The following is an 18,936-nucleotide window of genomic DNA, read 5'->3' on the forward strand; positions in this document are numbered from 1 at the left end:
TTCTAGGCATTACAGCAGAAGTACTGGTAGTGACCTCTTTTGATGAACTCCAGAGAAGAGCGTCAGAGGCAAAAGGGAAAATAGTTGTTTACAACCAGCCTTACACCAGCTACGGGATCACAGTGCAGTACCGTACACAGGGAGCTGTGGAAGCTGCCAAGGTGGGGGCTGTGGCATCCCTCATCCGATCGGTAGCGTCCTTTTCCATCTACAGGTGAGTTGTGTTGTTTACTTGAGTTATTTTCAAAAATTAGTTTTCTATGAACAAAAACACATTATGAAATAAAAACAAACCATCCAAATAAAAATACTGATAGCACATGGAAACTCCTTCCAGTTCCACATTTGGTAATTTGATTGCTATATCTTCTGTTGACTGAGGTTTCTGTCCTGCCCGGTTCCCACAGTTGTTAAGTCCCAAAGAAATCACACAGAGGTCTGATTTAATTATAAACAGATTGGTCCATTAGCTCAGACTTCCTATTAACTCTTATAACTTATATTAGCCCATAATTTTTGTCTGTGTTAGCCAGGTGGCTTGGTACCTTTTTCAGCGAGGCAGTCACATCTTGCTTGCTCTGTGTCTGGCTTCCTCTCTGTCTGGGTGATGACTACAGACTGACTCTTTCCTCTTCCCAGAATTCTCCATATTTCATTGCCCCATCTCTACTTCCTACCTTGTAGCCCTGCCAATACTTCCTGCCAGGGTACAGGTCAATCAGCGTTTTTTTTTAAAATCCAAGTGACAGGGTACAGACCATTGTCCCACAGCAATCTTCTTTGGTCCTTTGGGATTCCAGGCATCATTTATAAATTCCTCTAAAAGGTTTCCACGTTGAAAGTGATCCCATAACATTCTTTCTACAATTAACATATTATGCATTTCATTGGAGGGAGAACTGAGTTCACGTCTGTGTTTCATCCAAGATTCCTAATGACTACAGAGCAGGCCAGGCTGTTTTCCATATTGCCACAGAAGTAAAATGAAAACAGAATGCATGACTTGTTAAGGAATGTGTGTTATGTCATAGAAAGAGCTTGGGGACTACAGGACCTTTCTGGATAACTATGTAACTGGTTTATATGTTTATTTACCCTGTAATTTTCTTGTACAGTCAAGTGAATGACTATAGGTCCATAAAATGAGTTTTAAGCCTAAATGAAGTAAACTTATGAAAAAGGCTTGTTTATTTGTAGATGTCTATATAAATAAATGTTGGATATAGAAGGCTGTGTTCTCTGGAACCCTGTTGAGGTAATGGCACAGTATTTATTTATTTTGTGTTACTTTAGAAATATTTTATGTGTATGAGTGTTTACTTGTGTGTCTTTATTTGGGGACTGGAAGTGTGGATGGTTGTGATCTACATTGTGAGTACTGGGAACTTAACCCTTGTCATTTACAAGAGCAGTGAATATTCTTAACCAGTGAGCTCCAACTTTTAATTTTTTTTTTTTTAGTTTTTTTAGTTTTTCCTTTTTCCTATGCCATCCAAGACTAATCCTGTTTTCGCTTTTCATCTCTATACCTTCTGCTCTTTCCTATCAAATTCATTAGACAGACTAGTCTCATTATTTTATGCTATGATAACCTTCTTTTTTTTTTTCTCATGGTTTATTTTTTTTTATATTTAAAAATTTCCATCTCCTTCCCTCCTCCTCCCCCCTCCCTCCCCTCTTTCTCCCCCTTCTCTCCCCTCCTTCTCCCCCTTCCCTCCCCTCCCCTCCACCCATATCTCCCCTCCCTCCCTCTCAAGGCCAAGGAGCCATCAGGGTTCCCCACTCTATGCTAAGACCAAGGTCCTCCCAACTCCCCCCAGGTCCAGGAAGGTGATCGACCAAGCTGAGAAGGCTCCCACAGAGCCCGTCCATGAAGAACAATCAGAGCCCAGAGCCATTGTCCTTTGCTTCTCAGTCAGCCCCCGCTGTTGGCCACACTCAGAGAGACGGGTTTGGTCGCATGATCCATCAGTCCCATTCCAACTGGAGTTGGTGATCTCCCATTAGTTCTGTCCCACCGTCTCCATGAGTGAACGCACCCCTCTCGTTCCTGACTTTCTCCCTCATGTTCTCGCTCCTTCTGCTCCTCATCGGGACCTTGGGAGCTCAGTCCAGTGCTCCAATGTGGGGCTCAGTCACCTTCCCCATCTGTCGCCAGCTGGAGGTTCCCTCACGGTCCTGACTTTCTTTCTCATGTTCTCTCTCCTTCTGCTCCTCATCAGGACCTTGGGAGCTCAGTCCGGTGCTCCAATGTGGGGCTCTGTCATTTTCTTCATCTATCGTCAGGTGGAGGTTCTATGGTGATATGCAAGAAATTCATCAGTATGGCTATAGGAACTGACCTTTTTTAAGAGGTATATTTCGACTCCCACCCAGGGTTTTGTTGTGTCCAATCTGGACTTGAAACCGTAAGTTCAAATGATTCTCCTGAGCCAGTCTCCTGAGTAAGTAAAACTGCCAGTATGTACTAACTGTCCCAGGCCAAGGTGCTTCATTGAATCTTAGCCCTTGAAATAAATTCGGTATTGCAATGGATAAAAGCTCTAAAAACTGACATGAGTCTATTTGCCCTAGTTTAATAGCTGTATATGGTGGTCATATACTGATATAAATAAAATAAAATATTTTAGAAAAGCAGATTAAAGAAGCACCATGTTAATGTAGCCTGGTCTATATTGTCAAAAAATGCAAAAGTAATTACAAATAAAGTTTATTCTGGTCCTGGAACTGAACTTTCTGTTTCTATTATAAAGAAAAACTGTATTCTTCATAACTGCTATTTGGAGCTGGAGACACAGCTGGTTGGCCTTAATTAGTTCTCCTCACCCCCTAAAATGAAATCAGCAGCTGGGATGTGCAGTCAGAACAGTTGTTCAGAGTGCAAAGTAAAGGATGGGGGCTGTTTTTATTTTACGGGGATAAGACGCCTTCCCTGGGGAGCAAGATAGTACAGGTTAAGAACCACCCACTAGCACTTCTTGAGTGAAGTCCTAGTTACACCGTTATCACAAAACTAAAATAATGGCCTTTGTAAAGTCTTTAATGGTTTTGAGACTGCTCCCTTTTGGATGGTTAATTTTCCCAGGAGAGAAGTTTAAAATGGCTAGCTTACTTCCCACACTGCCTCAGCTACTCCTTGGAATAACACACTCAGCAAGCTGTGGTCATTCACCATGATTTCACTGGTCATGAGGCATAAATTATGGAATGCGTATGAAACTGGAGCATAGCCAGGAATCTTTATTTTAGAACTACAATCATAAGACTCATACATTCCCAGATGACTTAATGTGCAGCCATCCCCCAGGGCTCATTGACCAATTTATTTATTTATTTATTTTTATTTTTTTTTTTAAATTTTTTCACCTCAGAATAATAAAGACATCTGGAAACCAAGGCTCCATGCTGGAAGTGAGAACTGCCCAGCAGCCCTCAGGATGTTAGCCTCTAAAGCTTGGGGTCAGCGACTTTTACTGTGTAAACGCAACATTTTCTTCATGTCTCTAGACCTGGAGTGATTTAGCTTTTCATGGGCTTTTATAGTCAACATTTCCCTGGTCTCTTAATGCTATAACTCCATTTGGGCAACATAATGGATTAATATTGGCCATGGCATACCGTATCTCCGAGTGCCTACACACATGCCGTGTTGCTTATTGTTACAACAACCTGAAGGACCGTGCAGATGGTGTGTTATTTTCCCCATTTCTAGGTAGGAAAGTAAACATTCAGAGAATTGGATGCATTAGCATATTGAATTCTTTCACCCTGAATAGTAAAAATCAAGATGAAGCAAAACCTCCTTGTTCCCTCATAGGTTGTTTTAAAAACCTGGTTTCTGTCAGGCATGTTTTGTATTTCTGTGGTTCTGCATCCTTTATTCGCCACAGATACCTTAGTGTGTCTTTTATGAGTACTGAGAAGGAACTTGTTAAAGTGACAAATAGCTCCCAATTTATCAAATAGCTTTGAGTTTTAGGACTTCTTTTTCAAATATCCCTTTTCCTATGTCCCTCTCCCTCAGTGTACTTCCCTCTTCTTATGTCCCCTTTTCCTTGATGGCCCTCCCTTCTCCATCCCTTTCTCTCCCTATATTCCTCTCTCCTCCCATTTTCTTCCTCCCCATCATCCTTCTTCCTATGTCCTTCCCTCTTTCTGTGCCCCTCCCCATGTGTCCCTCCCTCTTCCTATATCCTGTTCTCCCATGTCCCTCCCTCCTCCATCCCATCTTTTCTCTGTATTCCTCTGTTCCTCCGTTTTCTCCTTCCCCTTCCCATTTGGTCTTTCTGTGTCTCTCCCTCTCTTCTCCACGCTCCTCTTTTCTACTGTCTCTCTCTCTCTCCCTGTGCCCTTCCCTCTCCTCTCACCCTAATTCTTTGGCGGTTGACTAAGAATGTTCTACCTAACCAATCCTCTATAAATATTCTGCTATAACCTCAAGGCTCATGAATCCACATATATGTTGATTCTTCCCTTGGGTGTTCTAGGTTGATGCCAATTTTAGTGTTTGCAAAAAACCAAACTCTTTACCTCTTTCTGTTGGCGTTTTCTCAGAAAAAAAAAAAAAAAAAAACTTCTGTCCTGCACATCACATAGCCCTTAGCTGTACTTTTCTTTTGCTTTGCCCTCATTTCTTGTAGTCAACAAATCTCTTAGCTTCTGCGCAGTGTCAAGCCTTTCAGCAGATGCAAATAGAACTGCCCCACTTCCCAGGATCTCTCTAGAACTTTCTATATTTCCAGTTACCTATGATTACATCTTTTCTCTGCTTCCTTCCATTCTCTGTCTCTCTGTCACACTCTGTCATTTATTGTTCAGGCCTTTCTTTTGGGGAGCATTCTCTGATTTTCAGTCATAGTCCTGGTGATCTGCCTCTTTTTGATACACCATCCTGTATGCCCTTTGTATCCATTGTGCCGGAGGCAGGTTTGGTGCATGCTTTGATAGCAGAGACTACTGCTAACAAACAACTTTATATTTTAGTCACTTAGCAGCTACATTTTTCCATCTGTGGCTCTAAACCCTTTAGACTTGATTCTTCTGCATGGAGCTGAATAAAAAGCTGATAGAGAGCTGACAGCCCAGAGGGAGGATTTTTCATGGTTATTCTTATGTATGCCTAGATACAGCATATCATCTCCACTCACATTCTATTGGTCAGCATGCTAATACATGGAAGCTTATATCCAAGGAAAACAAATTTGCTGAAAAACTTTTCAGTTTGCCCAATTGCCTGATTATGCACTATGCTCTGAGTTCCAGAAAGACATTGATTTACACACAGAGAGAAAGGGAGGGTTGGTCTATTTATAATATTCTGCATAATATTTGATGAACAGTAGTGTTGTAATGAGTTCTCTTGTTTGCTTCCCGGTTCACCAGCAGTTCAGACCCAAAATAAACACAGAAACTATATTATTTAAATCATTGCTTGTCCCATTAGCTCTAGCTTCTTATTGGCTAACTCTTATATCTTAATTTAACCCATCCCCATTAATCTGTGTATCGCCATGTGGTTGTCTCCAGCAGGGCTTCATGGCTTCTTTTTACTCTACTCTTCTTTCTCCCAGCAATCAGTTTAGTTTTCCCCACCTACATAAGTTCTGCCTAGCTATAGGTTCAATGCAGTTTATTAATAAATGGTAATCACAACATATAGAGGGGAATCCCACATTACAGTAGAATTTTGGAAATGACTATTGATGAGAACTTGTTAGATACTGTAGAATAAATCATGACAGAGATGATAACAAATCAGGTCACTCGTTTCCTGGTATTTACTGACCATACTGTATAAATTTGTCATAGTAAGCTTAGAATATCTGGGTTTTTTTTTTTGGAACACTCTGTTTTGTATTGGAAAGAAAATATCAAAATGTCTGAATTATAAATATATTTTCTAAAAATAATTATGAGCATTGATGTTTTCAGCTGGTTACTAGAAAAGGCAGTTTCTCTCTGGCAAGGTTTCCCCTCCATCTCCATGAGAGACGGTGGTATTGAATTCCTTTTAGGAATACAGCAGAAGCTAGCAATGCTGGAGAACAGAATATGCAATGTAGTTCATTGCTGTTTGCCCTTGTAGTTAAGGAGTTCTCACAGCTCAGTTTCATCTGATAACAACAGTCTTTATTGTAACACTAATAGCTGCAGCCAGTTCGGAAGAGCACATGGCTATGTGATGCCCTCAAAAGACAGTCCATTGCTTTCTGAAACATCACCTCCAGGCTCTTGTTGGTTTTCTGAGCTGCATAATTTAGAGTGTCTGTGCTCAAATTTACTTCAAAGAAGAGACTTTTCGTTTTATTGATGCCTTTGTAGTAAACTGACCTTTCATTCACCATTGAACATTAGCTTATGAGAGCCTTTTCAGTTTTTCTAAGTGTTAAATTTCTCTTAATTTTGTAATGAGAAAATATTTCAATAATAATAAGTATAATCAGTTATAGGGAAGTTCTATAGAATAAAGCAGCTTTATGGACCCATTTGTCTTAGATTGCTTCTGAAATTTACCTTATTTTAATTAAACATTTACTGAGAACTTCCCAGGAATTTCTTAGGCACAAATGGTGATTAAGATTAGTTAGGGCCAGTGATGGTGGTGCAGGCCTTTAATCCTAGCACTCAGGAGGCAGAAGCACACGGATCTCTGTGAGTTTGAGGCCAGCCTGGTCTACAGAGCAAGTTCCAGCACAGGCTCCAAAGTTACACAGAGAAACCCCATCTCAAAAAACAAACAAAAAGATTAATTAGAATCCCCTCATCTCTCTCTCTCTCTCTCTCTCTCTCTCTCTCTCTCTCTCTCTCTCTCTCTCTCTCTCTCTCTCTGTCTCTCTCTGTCTCTGTGTCTCTCTGTGTCTCTCTGTGTCTCTCTCTCTGTCTCTCTCTCTGTCTTTCTCTCTGTCTCTCTCTCTCTCATGTGTGTGTGTGTGTGTTCTTGCACATGTGCACACATGTGCTTGTGTGAAGGTGCACATGTGTGGATATTAGAGAACAATCTCCGGTGTTATAACTTGGGTATTATTCCTTAGGTAGGAACCATCTTTCTTTTGATGGGCAATCAAGGTCTTTTATTGGCTTGGAATTTTCCAAATGGTCTTGAATGGCTGGCCAGGAAGTCTCAGGAACCCATTTATCTTTTCCTCCAAGGCTTGAGATACTAAATATATGCCTTAATGCCTGTTTTTTTCCTTTGTTAGTTTTAATGTAACCAAGACAAGCATTTTAGTGACCACTATCTTCTAAGCCCTAGTCATTGTTGTTCCTTCAGAAATATTTTATCTAGGCAAAAGATAGACTCAGATAATTAGTCAAATGAATTTTATATATAGTATAAAATGCATGGTTAGGGAAAAGAATGGAGGAAGGCAATGACCACAAAGTGATTTCTGTGGTTGATATTGTACTAAGCCTCTCTAAACTTATAAATTGTTTTAATTATTTTTTATGTGACTCACTAGAAGTAGTCACATAGTAGTATCTATATTTTAGAAGTTCGGAGTGATTAAATGGCTTATCGGGTTACATAGCTTATGAAGAACTGGATTTAAATGTGTATTCTCTTGGTACAAATTCTGTGCTCATTATATCATACCCATCAATGTGAGGAACTAATGCTGTCAGAGTCTAGAGGAGATAACAGAAATCTGGGCCCCACTTCACCGAAGATTTACTCTTGGAGTATAATTGACAAGAAGGTATAAAGACATTCTGTGCAATGTCAAGGCAAAAAAAATGGAATGTATGATGTTTTTGGGTGATATTCAGTGGATCAGTTCAGCTGGAGTCAAGTCTACTTAGAAATGAGAGAAATATAATTTTGGGATGATCAGAAGCGATGATATTTGAAGAATACAGCATATTCAGTTTAATACAGAGGAAATGGAGAAGCACCAAGTATGCTGACACCCTCTTCCCAACTCCTTGGCAATATCAGCAACCTCAACTTTGCTGAAATATAGAACTTTAGGCTCCACCTGAGATTCATTAAGTGGAAAAGCCTAAGGTTGGAGTCCAGCAAATGGCTTGACATGCCCTCTAGGTTTCTGATGTACATTAACAGTTAAACCTACATTGTCTTTCTGGGTCTGGGTTACCTCACTCAAAATAATGTTTTCTAGCTCCGTCCATTTTCCTATAAAATTCAAGATGTCATGATTTTTTCTGCTGTGTTGTACTCCATTGTATAAATGTACCACATTTTCCTTATCTAGTCTTCGGTCCAGGTTCTGGCTATGACAAACAATGCTGCTATGAACATAGATGAGCACATGTCCTTGTGGCACGATTGAGCATCCTTTGGATATATACCCAAAAGTGGTATTACTGGGTCTCAAGGAAGGTTTATCACATGTACTCACTCATAAGTGGTTTTTAAACATAAGCCAAAGAAAACCAGCCCACAAATCACAATCCCAGAGAACCTAGACAACAATGAGGACCCTAAGAGAGACATACATAGGTCTAATCTACATGGGAAGTAGAAAAAGACAAGATCTCCTGAGTAAATTGAGAGCATGGGGACCTTGGCAGAGGGTTTAAGGGGAGGGGAGCAGAGAAAAATGTAGAACTCAATACAAATTAATAAAAAGTTTTAAAACTACAGCTTTAGAAGTGTTAACCTGCATGTGTGCATTGCCTTCTTATAGAAGGAGAGTTACAATGTCCTAAGAGCACAGAGTGAAGAGGTCATAAATGATGGAGGCGGGGGTAGCAAGATAGTATGACGAAATTCAGATCCAAACTTGATGGCCAGTTAGAAATGAGGTGGGAGAAGGAGAGGCCAAACATATTTTTTTCTAGTTATCTTTCCACTGCCCTCGATAATACAACAGACTATGAGTTTTAACCAGCTAAAGATGCAGAAGGCTCCCCATTACATTGCTGTGATCTTTGTATGCCCACATGGGGAGAGATTGAGATAGGATGAGATACTGAGGGACTTTGCTTCATAAATATGATGTTTATGTTGGCATCACTTCCTCTTTGTGTACTGCAGTGGTTCTCAACCTATGATGGTGACTCCTTTGGGGACTACATATCAGATATTTACTTTATAATTCATAACAGTTGCAAAATTACAGTTAGGAAGTAGCGACAAAATAATTTTATGGTTGGAGGTCACCACAACACGAGAAACTGGACTAAAGGGTCACAGCACTAAAGGTTAAGGACCACTGATGCCCTGTATCAATAGCCGGAGTGAAGAAGGAAAGGAATAGGAAGAGCAGCAATCAAGTTAACTTGACTAAGAGTTGATGAAAGATTCAGCTGTGGAGAGAGTTGAGTGATTCCAGGTGATGTTTATAGTGTCAGTGAGAGGGAGAATGTTATACCATCTGGCAAGAAAGATGTGAAAAAGTATATAAATCAATCTCTATAATGATACTTAATTAATACAGAGTCGATAAATGACATAATTGGGCTACATCACAGAGTTAAATAGCATCAAAGAGGGAGCTGATTAAAGCCATTACAATTTATAAAACATTCTTCATCTCAAGAAAGCGCCTTGATGAGATTTTTGTAATCAGGAGGCCATCTTAAAGCATTCTGAGCAGAGGTGAAATGTCTTAAGAGCTCTATTTTGAAAGGCAGCTATTCTCAGGGAGAGAAAAAAAAATGTTTATCCATTTTTTACGGGAAAAAATAATGCAGCATAACTCACATTTAGATAGTCTTGGGTTTTTGATGTTCTGGTGGTTTGGTTCTTTGGTGTGACCTTAGGATAATTAGCTACTAAGCTTGATTTAAATTGTTTTGAAATGTGGTTGCTATGGAGTGAGGTGGGCATATCTGCCTGCTGGTGATAAACAAGAAAAGCCACTCCAACTAAAGACAATACAACTGAAAGAACATTGATTATAGGCTCTTTTCCTCCCTCACTTTTCTTTTGTTTAATGAATTCTGAGATCCATAACAGATTTGCAGTAATCAAGTCCAGTGCCAGCTCTCATTGCTTATGCAGGTGGAGGTCACTATCTCCCATGAGGGAAAAAAGAGAATACACACATAGAATGCTACAGTTTTCCTTCTCAGCATCTTCTTTCCCCTACTCTGTGACTTTTGAAAGAATACAGATTTTGAAATTTGTATTCTTGCCTTTGTTAAAGACCATTCCCACATGGTCTCTAATCTTCGCACACAGGTTACTGTTTCATGGAGTTTGACAGGCATCCTACACATTTCATTTTAGAGTCAGGCAGTGCACTGTGGATCCTGGGTTCTGAGTCAGAGTATCTGGGAGGGTATTCAGCCACTTTCCACATGTACAGCCTTGGCAACTTATGAGGTTTCCTGTGTCTCAGTATCATCTAAAAATTAGCACAAACAGAGTTTTGTGGAGACTAAATAGAATAATAGTATCACAAGTGCATAGTAAGTTTTATTTTGTGTGTATGCTTGCTTGTGTGTTGGGGTAAGGGTGTTCATGTATGTGCAGGTGTGTGGAGGCCAGAGCACAAATGTCAGCTGTTGTTCCTCAGGTCCTGTTCACCTTCTTTTCTGTGACAGGGTCTCTCACCTGCCTACAACTTTCTAAGCAGGCTTAGCTGGCTAGCATTGAGCACCATGGATCTAGCTATACCTGCTTCCCATACTTGGATTACTATGGGAAAAGAATCCAGCTTGGATCCTTATGCAAGCACTGACTGGCCTATCACCTGGCCTGCATAGATAATTTAGTGTTGTTAGATAGTTTTAGTTACTATTAATTAGCTATAGTCAGTGAATGAAAGAGGAAGGAATTGAATATATTATAGAAAGGAGAGGAAAACAAAACGAAATAGGTAGGCTGGGGGGGAGAAGAATTTGACTTATTTAGTATCATCATCGTTGTTGGAATACAATTGTAGCTATCTGGGCTGGGAGACAAACAGTAGCATTATATTTCCATTCAGATCCCTATCTTCAGAGCTTATATGTTTATTCATCTGTTTCCCTTGCAGACTGACAGTTTGTTCATTAAGGCACTCCCAGGGATGTGCATAAGGGATAGCACACAGTAGCCCTGGGACAGATGAATAAGGAGTGAGAGGCAGCCTATCCAGCTTGCTAACGTGTAAATTCAAGCTGCCCCCATTTCATGTTCACAAACACTGAATAATATAGATGAGGTGACTAACCTTTTAAATCACTGCTTATCAAAAATAAAACTGTTAGAATCTGAGAGCAGACTGTATTCAAGTAAATTATTGCCACTGCCGATTGCTAGGAGTTTTATGGGTCTGTAATAATTAGAAGTCTGTTTGCATTTCAAGTATAGATTGTCATTTTTCATCTGCTTATAACCTTGATATAAAAATTTACTTAGTTTCTATTGTGCATTCATAATTTAAAAAAATATATAAACCATCACCTTCTATTTCCAGCTTTCTTATTATTAAAAGTGCCAGATTAAGTATCACATCACTGTGACATATTTTTCTGAATCTCTAGTGGTTAAAAAAATTAATGCATTTTAAATTCAAGTTTCAGGATTATGAGAATGTTTGTTTATTCAGTGCCTTTTGATAAATGTCTGATATAGCATAGAAACAAAAAGAATCATACTTCAAACAGTCTTTACTATTACATTTGTTTCTGCATGCTCAACTTGTCTCTCTCTCCCTACATCCCCCCATCCTTAAAGCCCTCTACATCCACTTTGGCTTCCTTAGGTTCCCAGGGAAAATGTGAACCTATCCAGAGAGATATGAGTACTGACATAAATAAGTGCTTGCTCTGGATTTTGGCAAGTTAAAAAAATTAGAATAATTTGGATTTTGCCTAAGACCTCCATTCTAGGATAACTATGACATGATGGTTGGGTTAACTGGCATTTTAACAGAATGTAGGATTGTCTGGAAGATGGGCCTCTAAGCCTGCCTATGGCAGGTTATGTTGACTCTGTTAACTAAGGTGGGCGGACCTCCTAACTCTGGACAGTACCATTTTCTGGATAGTATCTTGTATTACAAATGAAGCAGAGGAGATGGGAAGTAAAACGTGCACTGATAGTCTTCTGCTTCTTGATCGTAGCTGTAATACGATCATCTGTTCCAAGTTCCTGCTAACTTGACTGTCAGGGTAATCATTTTGTACACTGCGAAGATGTGTCTTTGTTTTACGTCACCTGCCTAAGGCATCTTATGATTGGCTTAATAAAGACCTGAATGGCCAATGGCTAGGTAGGAAAGGATAGGTAGGACTTCTGGGAAGAGATAGGAACTCAGGGAAAGAATCTGTGGCAAGAGGATTTTCCAGAGGAAGTCAGACATGTAGTACTGAAGAGAGGTAATGAGCCATGTGGCTAAACATAGATTAATATAAACAGGTTAGTTTAGGCTTTAAGAGCTAGGTGGGAAAAAGTATAAGATAACACCAAGTTTTCATAATTAACAAAAGTCTCCATGTCATTATTTTGGAGATGGCAGTCAAAAAAATTCTTTCTGTACTTGACTTTCCTTGAGCTATGAGTCAAAATGAACTTTATCTACCTTAGAGGTTTTTTTTTTTTTTTTGGCAAAGTGTTTTATCACAGCAACAAGAAAGGTAACTAAGACAAGTGATAACGTGTGTGTGTGTGTGTGTGTGTGTAGTTTCTATTGTTTTTGTTCCAAAAAACAAAGCATTGCCAAAAAAAGAGGAAAAGGAGGAGGAGGAGAGAGAGAGAGAGTAAGACCCTTTGTCATAGACTTAGATAAGACTTGCCCAGTCCATCTATTTGCTTACCTCTCTCAAGTCATGTTTTAGCACCTCTAATCTGGAAATGTTCCCTGGCCTTTTAAATGCTTCACTACACTGACATTTTTTCTCTCAAGAATCCAGGACTACTGATTTGTCAGTGACCTTCTATTTGCATTTGCTGAGAACAGTATTGTGACTGTCCTATTCTAGCACATGAAGGCAAATGATACCAATTTTTATTGGCAATATATGTTTGATGCTTCTCATGGGCATTGCCTCTGACTTTCTTCATTTTAAGGAAGCCTTTCCTTAGGTGGGAAGACATCATAATATGGCAAGATGATTCAAGACTTGTGAATCCTAAAGCTATAGCACCTATCTTTGCTAATTGCAAGTATCTTTCTAATTCAGCTATATTTCTGTTATACTGTTTGTTAACAGGAATGCTTTTTTTTTTGACTTTCTATCCTTTTTCTTCTTGAGTTTCTGAGCATACCTTCTTAGACTTTTGTCAGTGTGTGAGATTGTGGTGGTTAGCTTTAATTGTCAATTTTACACAAACTAGTATAACCCAGGGAGAGTCTCAATGAGGAATCAATGTAGACTCAATGAGAGTCTACAGTGGTTGGCCTGTGGATATTTCTGAAGAGATTGTTTTGATTTAATTGATGTTGGAAGACATAGTCCACAGTATGTGACCCCATACTTTTCTAGGCAAGGAGCCCAAGTCAAGTAAGAGTAAGGAAGTCAAAATGAGCACAAGAAAGCAAGCAAGTGAGCTAGTCTTTATTCTTTTCTCTATATTCCTGACTGTCATGATTTGACTATCCATTTGGAGTTCTTTTCTTGACTTCCTCAGTGATGGACTGTATCCTGGAACTGAACTGACACAAATCCTTTTCTACCATGCCTTTTGTCAGACAGTTTTATCACAGCATTAGAGTTGAAACTTATGACGAAACAATTGTCATGATTTTGTTTAGCATGTGTATATGTGTCCGATATATGTGTATGTGTGTGCTTGTATAGGCACATGAATGTGCACAGTTGAATGTATTCATGTAGAGGCTTAGAAGTTGATGTTAGAGTCTTCCTCCATGGCTTTCCACCTCAGCTCCTTTGAGGCAGGGTCCTTTAATTGAACACAGAACTTGCTGATATGAAGAGTCTAGATAACCAGCTTGCTCTAGGACTTCCCTGTCTCTGTCTTCTCGGCCTGTAATCACAGAGGGGTCCACCCTTGATTTTTTCTGGGGATCCTGACTCTAGTCCTCATCCTAGTACAGCAAGCTCTTGGTCTGCTCACTCATCTCATGATCCCTGTCATCATTCTTTTTTTTTCATAAAGCATCCAAAATTTCAAACTACCCAGTAAATGCCAAAGTCCATATTATATGGCAAGCTTGGATATTAGAATCATTGAAAGGATTTTTTTCCACTCATAGTAACCCACACTACCAATTAGTAGCCAGATAAATCAGCCAATTAATAAGATGTAATCAATTATATTTCCTCTGAACTTTTTCACTAGCAGTGTGAGCTTTGAAATAATGACTCTTGATGTTATTTTTAGTTTACTGTTATGTTTATAGTATGCCAATGAGGTTCTTCCATTGTATACAGACTTGCCAACAGTCTTGAACACAAGCAAGCCAACAGTTTCAACTCTGGCAATAGCTTCTATTTTCCCAGACATTTTGTTATTGTTTTTCTTTTCCTTTACTTTTCTGGAATTCATCAGTGCTCATGTTAAAGATTGTTTTCAAAGAGCTTTTTATTTCCAGGAACTAAATAATGGAAATAAATAAATAAGAGCCTTAGAGTGAGCTTTTAGAAGCTCCCAGGATGCATCTCTGGGTGAGCTTACCTCCCACCTGTGATACAGTACAGAGCAAGGTAAGTTGCCCATTGCTCCAACCTTGCATGTCATCAGTGACTGTGAAGGGGAAGCTGGTACTGGATAGAGATGTCAACATTCCTATCAGTAATTCCATGGATACCTGTGCCTACATAAGCTGCTGCTCAGTAAACATCTGAAATTTTGGTGAATTTAATTTTTAATATATTGCAACTTTAGTTGTCTATTCAGTGGCTCATTAATCATTTTTTAAGTGTCTTCTCTCTCTCAGGCTAGGAGAGGGCCTAAGTTTTATAGAGGTTGATGTTTTTATATAGTTTGGGGGCCTCTTTAACAAGAAGACTGCTGCATGTCAATATTACTTTGGATATAAATCAACACTTCTTTAGAATGAGAAATAACTTTAAGACATTTTAAAAAGGGGCTAAATCATAAAAAATTACAAAATTTAGAAAACTACATTTTAACAAATAACCATTAAGACTGAGATCTTTCTTGTGCAGTTGTTACTTTCATAATCTTTGTTCATTGTAAGACAAAAAATTTGTGGTATGTTCTTTAAAGAGGGTGAAAAATGCAGTTTTCTGGTATGTTGAATAAAATTTCATTTCTGTCATTTAGGTTTGAACAGTTTCTTTCAGCACTATAGCTTCTATTTGGTGTTGTCATGGGTAAAATGTAAGATTCTGGGACATTGAACAAGCTTTCTCTCTCCTAGCTTGACCCTCAGTGTCTGTAGTCAATTTTTTGCTGCCTATCATGATCGAGAGTATGAGAGACTGGAAATCAGAAGGGCTTTTAAAAATTCACTTCTGTAAAGCTAATTGATTGGTACTGCTGTCCCAGGGCGTTACCCCAGACATTAGTTGGTAGAACCTTCATCTTCATCTTCATCTCAAGGCATGTTCCCGGGCCTTCTCCACGCTTCAGTGTTTGGCACTTTTGAAGCAGCTTTCCTGTTTTCACTTCTCTTGAGCTCTTTAGAGAAGAGCCAGTTCGTCATTTCAGTTTATAGAACTTGAACTTGGGCCTTTAGGATGTTCAGCTTGTGAAGGTCAGACCATGGGCATGTGCTGTAGTTCCACATGACATTTTTTTTCTCCCAAGTCTCAAGGTTAAATCTCTATCAAATAATACCCATTTTCCTATGACTTCATATAAATTTATTTGGGTGTCTCCCCACAGAGAATCACTAGAATATCAATTGTGCTTCTAAAATATTTTGTAACAGTTGCATTTGGGTCATTTTGTGGGACTTTAGCAAAATGAACTGTAACCTGAACACTGTCATAAGGAAATGGCATGGGAGCATTTTCATAAGAAATGCTTTCTTATGGAGCCTTTGAATGGAAACTGAGGAGGAGTGGATGGTAAGGGGGTGGATGGGAGTCAGGGTGGGGGATGGATGGGTGGAGAGGAGGGAGGGGAAACTGTGGCTGTTATGTAATATAAGTGAAAAACATGTTGAATATATATATGTGTATATATGTTTGAAATGGACACTCAGTTTATACAAAGCTGAGATTTCCAGGGACTTTGTGTTTTCCTTTCCCAGCAGGGAAAGAGCCTATACATTAGCCACCTTACCTTCCCCTGGCCTCCACCGAGGTAAGTCTGACTAAATGTCTTTTCTCCCTGCTGAGGAAAGAAGCTGTGAAGTAGGTCTTCATTGTTTACACTCCTCAAGTTGCCTAGCACTGGCTGTATCCATAACATCATAGCACAGTGAAAAGTTTGCACACTGGCAAACTCTTCAGAAGGGATCCTGTTGCTCATGAATCCAAGAGGCATTATGACGTTCCACTGATTTTATCTTTACTTAGAGTTATTCCCTGTAGAAAACTCAAGTTTGGGGGTGTATTCCTAAATATTATACTGTACTGATCTGAATTTTACTGCTATAAATTCAAGAAATATTTCAATTCAAAGAAGGGAAGAGAAAAAAACATTTATGCCAGATTTTAAGTGTTGGGTGCATTGTGCATATTAGCTCAACTGAACGTTTACATAAACCTTCGGAGGCAGAGAGTTTTGTACCCATTTGTGTTTGAGTAGCTAGATCACAGTCATGTCCTGAGACATGTGCAGAAAAGACTGCTTGATGATCTCTAACTTAAGAGAGTTTTAATCTAGCTAAACTAGAGATGAAAAAACACAAACAACTCCCTTGTACAGATAAGGTTCTTTGTGTAGTCACTTCAGTAATGTATATAATAGAGGCCACAATGTTTTGCAATTGAGACGACCAGGTTAGAATGTCTTAAAGTATTTGTGTGGCTGTCTTAGAACACTATAGGATGGATGGCTTATAAGAAAGAGAAAATTTTCTTACAGTTCTTAAATTCTAGATGTTTAGAACCAAAGCGCTAGCAGGTTTAGGTTTAGTCTGGTAAGATGAAGTATTGCTGCCAGACCTACCAAAGAGGAAGAATGCCATTTCTTCACCTGTGGAAAATGAATGGACAGCTAGCAGAACGGTGCCTAAAGTTTCTTTTACAAGTTCCCAAATTCTATTCACTGTGACCTGGGCACAGCTCAGTACCCGCACATTGGCCATTAAGTTCTAATACCTAAATTTTGGAGGCTTTAGTGTCAAGTCATAGCAAAGAGAAAAGCAATCCTTCCAGCAAGTCCATGTATCCATGTATAAAACTGGGTGAACCTAAAGAAACTTCTACGACCTTTGGAAGGTGGACTTTAGAACCTTTGGTTACACTTCTCTGTTGTTCATTTGTTGTCTTCCCACACCCTGTCCTCTTCTTCATTCAGTTCTTTCCTGTAGAATATTGCAGTTAACAAGTAAAATGTGTTGTTATTTTCCAATCTGCAATGCAGAGACCCAGGCAGTGTCTTCCTGGCAATTCCTTTTGGCATTTCCCCTTCCAACCATTGGTCCTATCACATCTTCAGTCTGTTATCACTGTGTGTTTTGACTATATTGGCAGTTCCCCAAGATCCAAGAAGGGAAAAAGCAGATCTGCAGATTTGTAAGCCCCAGAATCAAGACTTGGTTAATGAAATCACTCCTCCACTTGCCCTGATACTGAATCTCATTCCTACTGGGATAGAAATGCACATTGGTCATGCTGGCAGAAGCAGACTAGATTTCTTCACAGCTATTTTCTCCCTTCTTAACTAAAAACAAACAGAATACCATACACACTAAGTAGACTCACACATGAAAATACACACGAGGAGGAGACGGTGATGGTATTTGAGGCATTTTCACATTTGATGAGCTTAGTCATGTTTGCTAAGGAAATCATACTGTGAAGTGGTGCCCCTCCTCTATTGGAGAAGCTTTCTGCTCTGAAAACATCCCATCTTCTTACCTTCTGGTCACTTCTCTGTCTCCTCCTCTCCTTCAAGTCCGAGTTCACAGAAAGACTTTGCTCTCCTTTTGACAATCATCATGTAGACTGCATGAGCTCATTCAAGCTGAATTGTCTGGAGGAAACTTAATTTGTTTAGTAGAAGAGCAATTTGGATGACAAGTGCCAGAACACACCAGATGGCATGGTTGGAGAAATGCTTTTCAAACGTCCAGCTCATGTTTCAGGTGGCCTGTGTCTGTTCCCTGTTCTTATTTGCCTATGGTTCACCCATATGAGAAATACAAATGAAGTTCTTAGAACTTCTCATGAAAAAAAGAATTGACAGTGACTCAGCATGAGACACATTTACAGCCCCTCCAAAGAATAAATGGTGAGATGTCACTTGGGATTATTATTGTGGATGTTTCCCAGACCCATTTGGAGATTATGAGACTCACTATTGCTTATTAAACAAGTATGTTACTTAAGTTACAGATTTGGGCATTTTGGACAGTTCCCAATGTCAGTTAAGGCTTGGCAGTTCTTGGCAGACTATATCCAAAGTATTTTTAAACATCTCTCCCCATTTTTGGCATAGTCTAAAGAATTTTATTGCGTCTCACTTGCTATAACTGCCATAGTAAGGTATTTAATGGAAGGTGAGCTTTTTCTACTCTAGGTAAAACATCCTAAAATTCAAGGCTAGGCTGTAATCTTTGAATCATTATAGTCTTAACATACCCTGAGAACAGGAAGAGAGAGATCAACCTTTACAGACACAGGTGGAATTTCTCCTCTGAACACTGATAATTCATGTGACATTTACTGTTTGCTTGTGTTTGCAGTGAAATTCTCAATCTTGTGCTGGGCTGTTACAGACCTTTGGAAAGAGCAACACAAGATGATGCTTTAGGTACACAAACACAGCAAATGTTTATAATGCTGGGCATCCAGGGTTTTGATTTGAGGCTAGTATTTAGTTCACATTACAATCTTAACTTTTTTACCCTGTATGTTTGTCTCTGTATTTAAATATTGTAGAAGGCTCATGGAAAAGGCTTATTGTGAATGAAGAAATAAAGCACCCATAGTATAGAC

The 18,936-nt window shown here is 39.3% G+C and overlaps 1 protein-coding gene across 2 annotated transcripts in view; it reads left to right on the forward strand.

The window, feature by feature from the left end:
* Positions 1-18,936, forward strand: part of Cpq (carboxypeptidase Q) — a 352,278-nt gene that overhangs the window by 97,452 nt on the left and 235,890 nt on the right. For both annotated transcript variants that reach the window (XM_038342182.2, XM_038342183.2), the window contains one exon: positions 7-214. In XM_038342182.2, coding sequence (XP_038198110.1) covers positions 7-214 — 208 coding nt within the window. The remainder of the gene's footprint in view (positions 1-6; positions 215-18,936) is intronic.

Source organism: Arvicola amphibius, chromosome 9 (assembly GCF_903992535.2).
Source record: "Arvicola amphibius chromosome 9, mArvAmp1.2, whole genome shotgun sequence".
NCBI lineage: Eukaryota > Metazoa > Chordata > Mammalia > Rodentia > Cricetidae > Arvicola > Arvicola amphibius.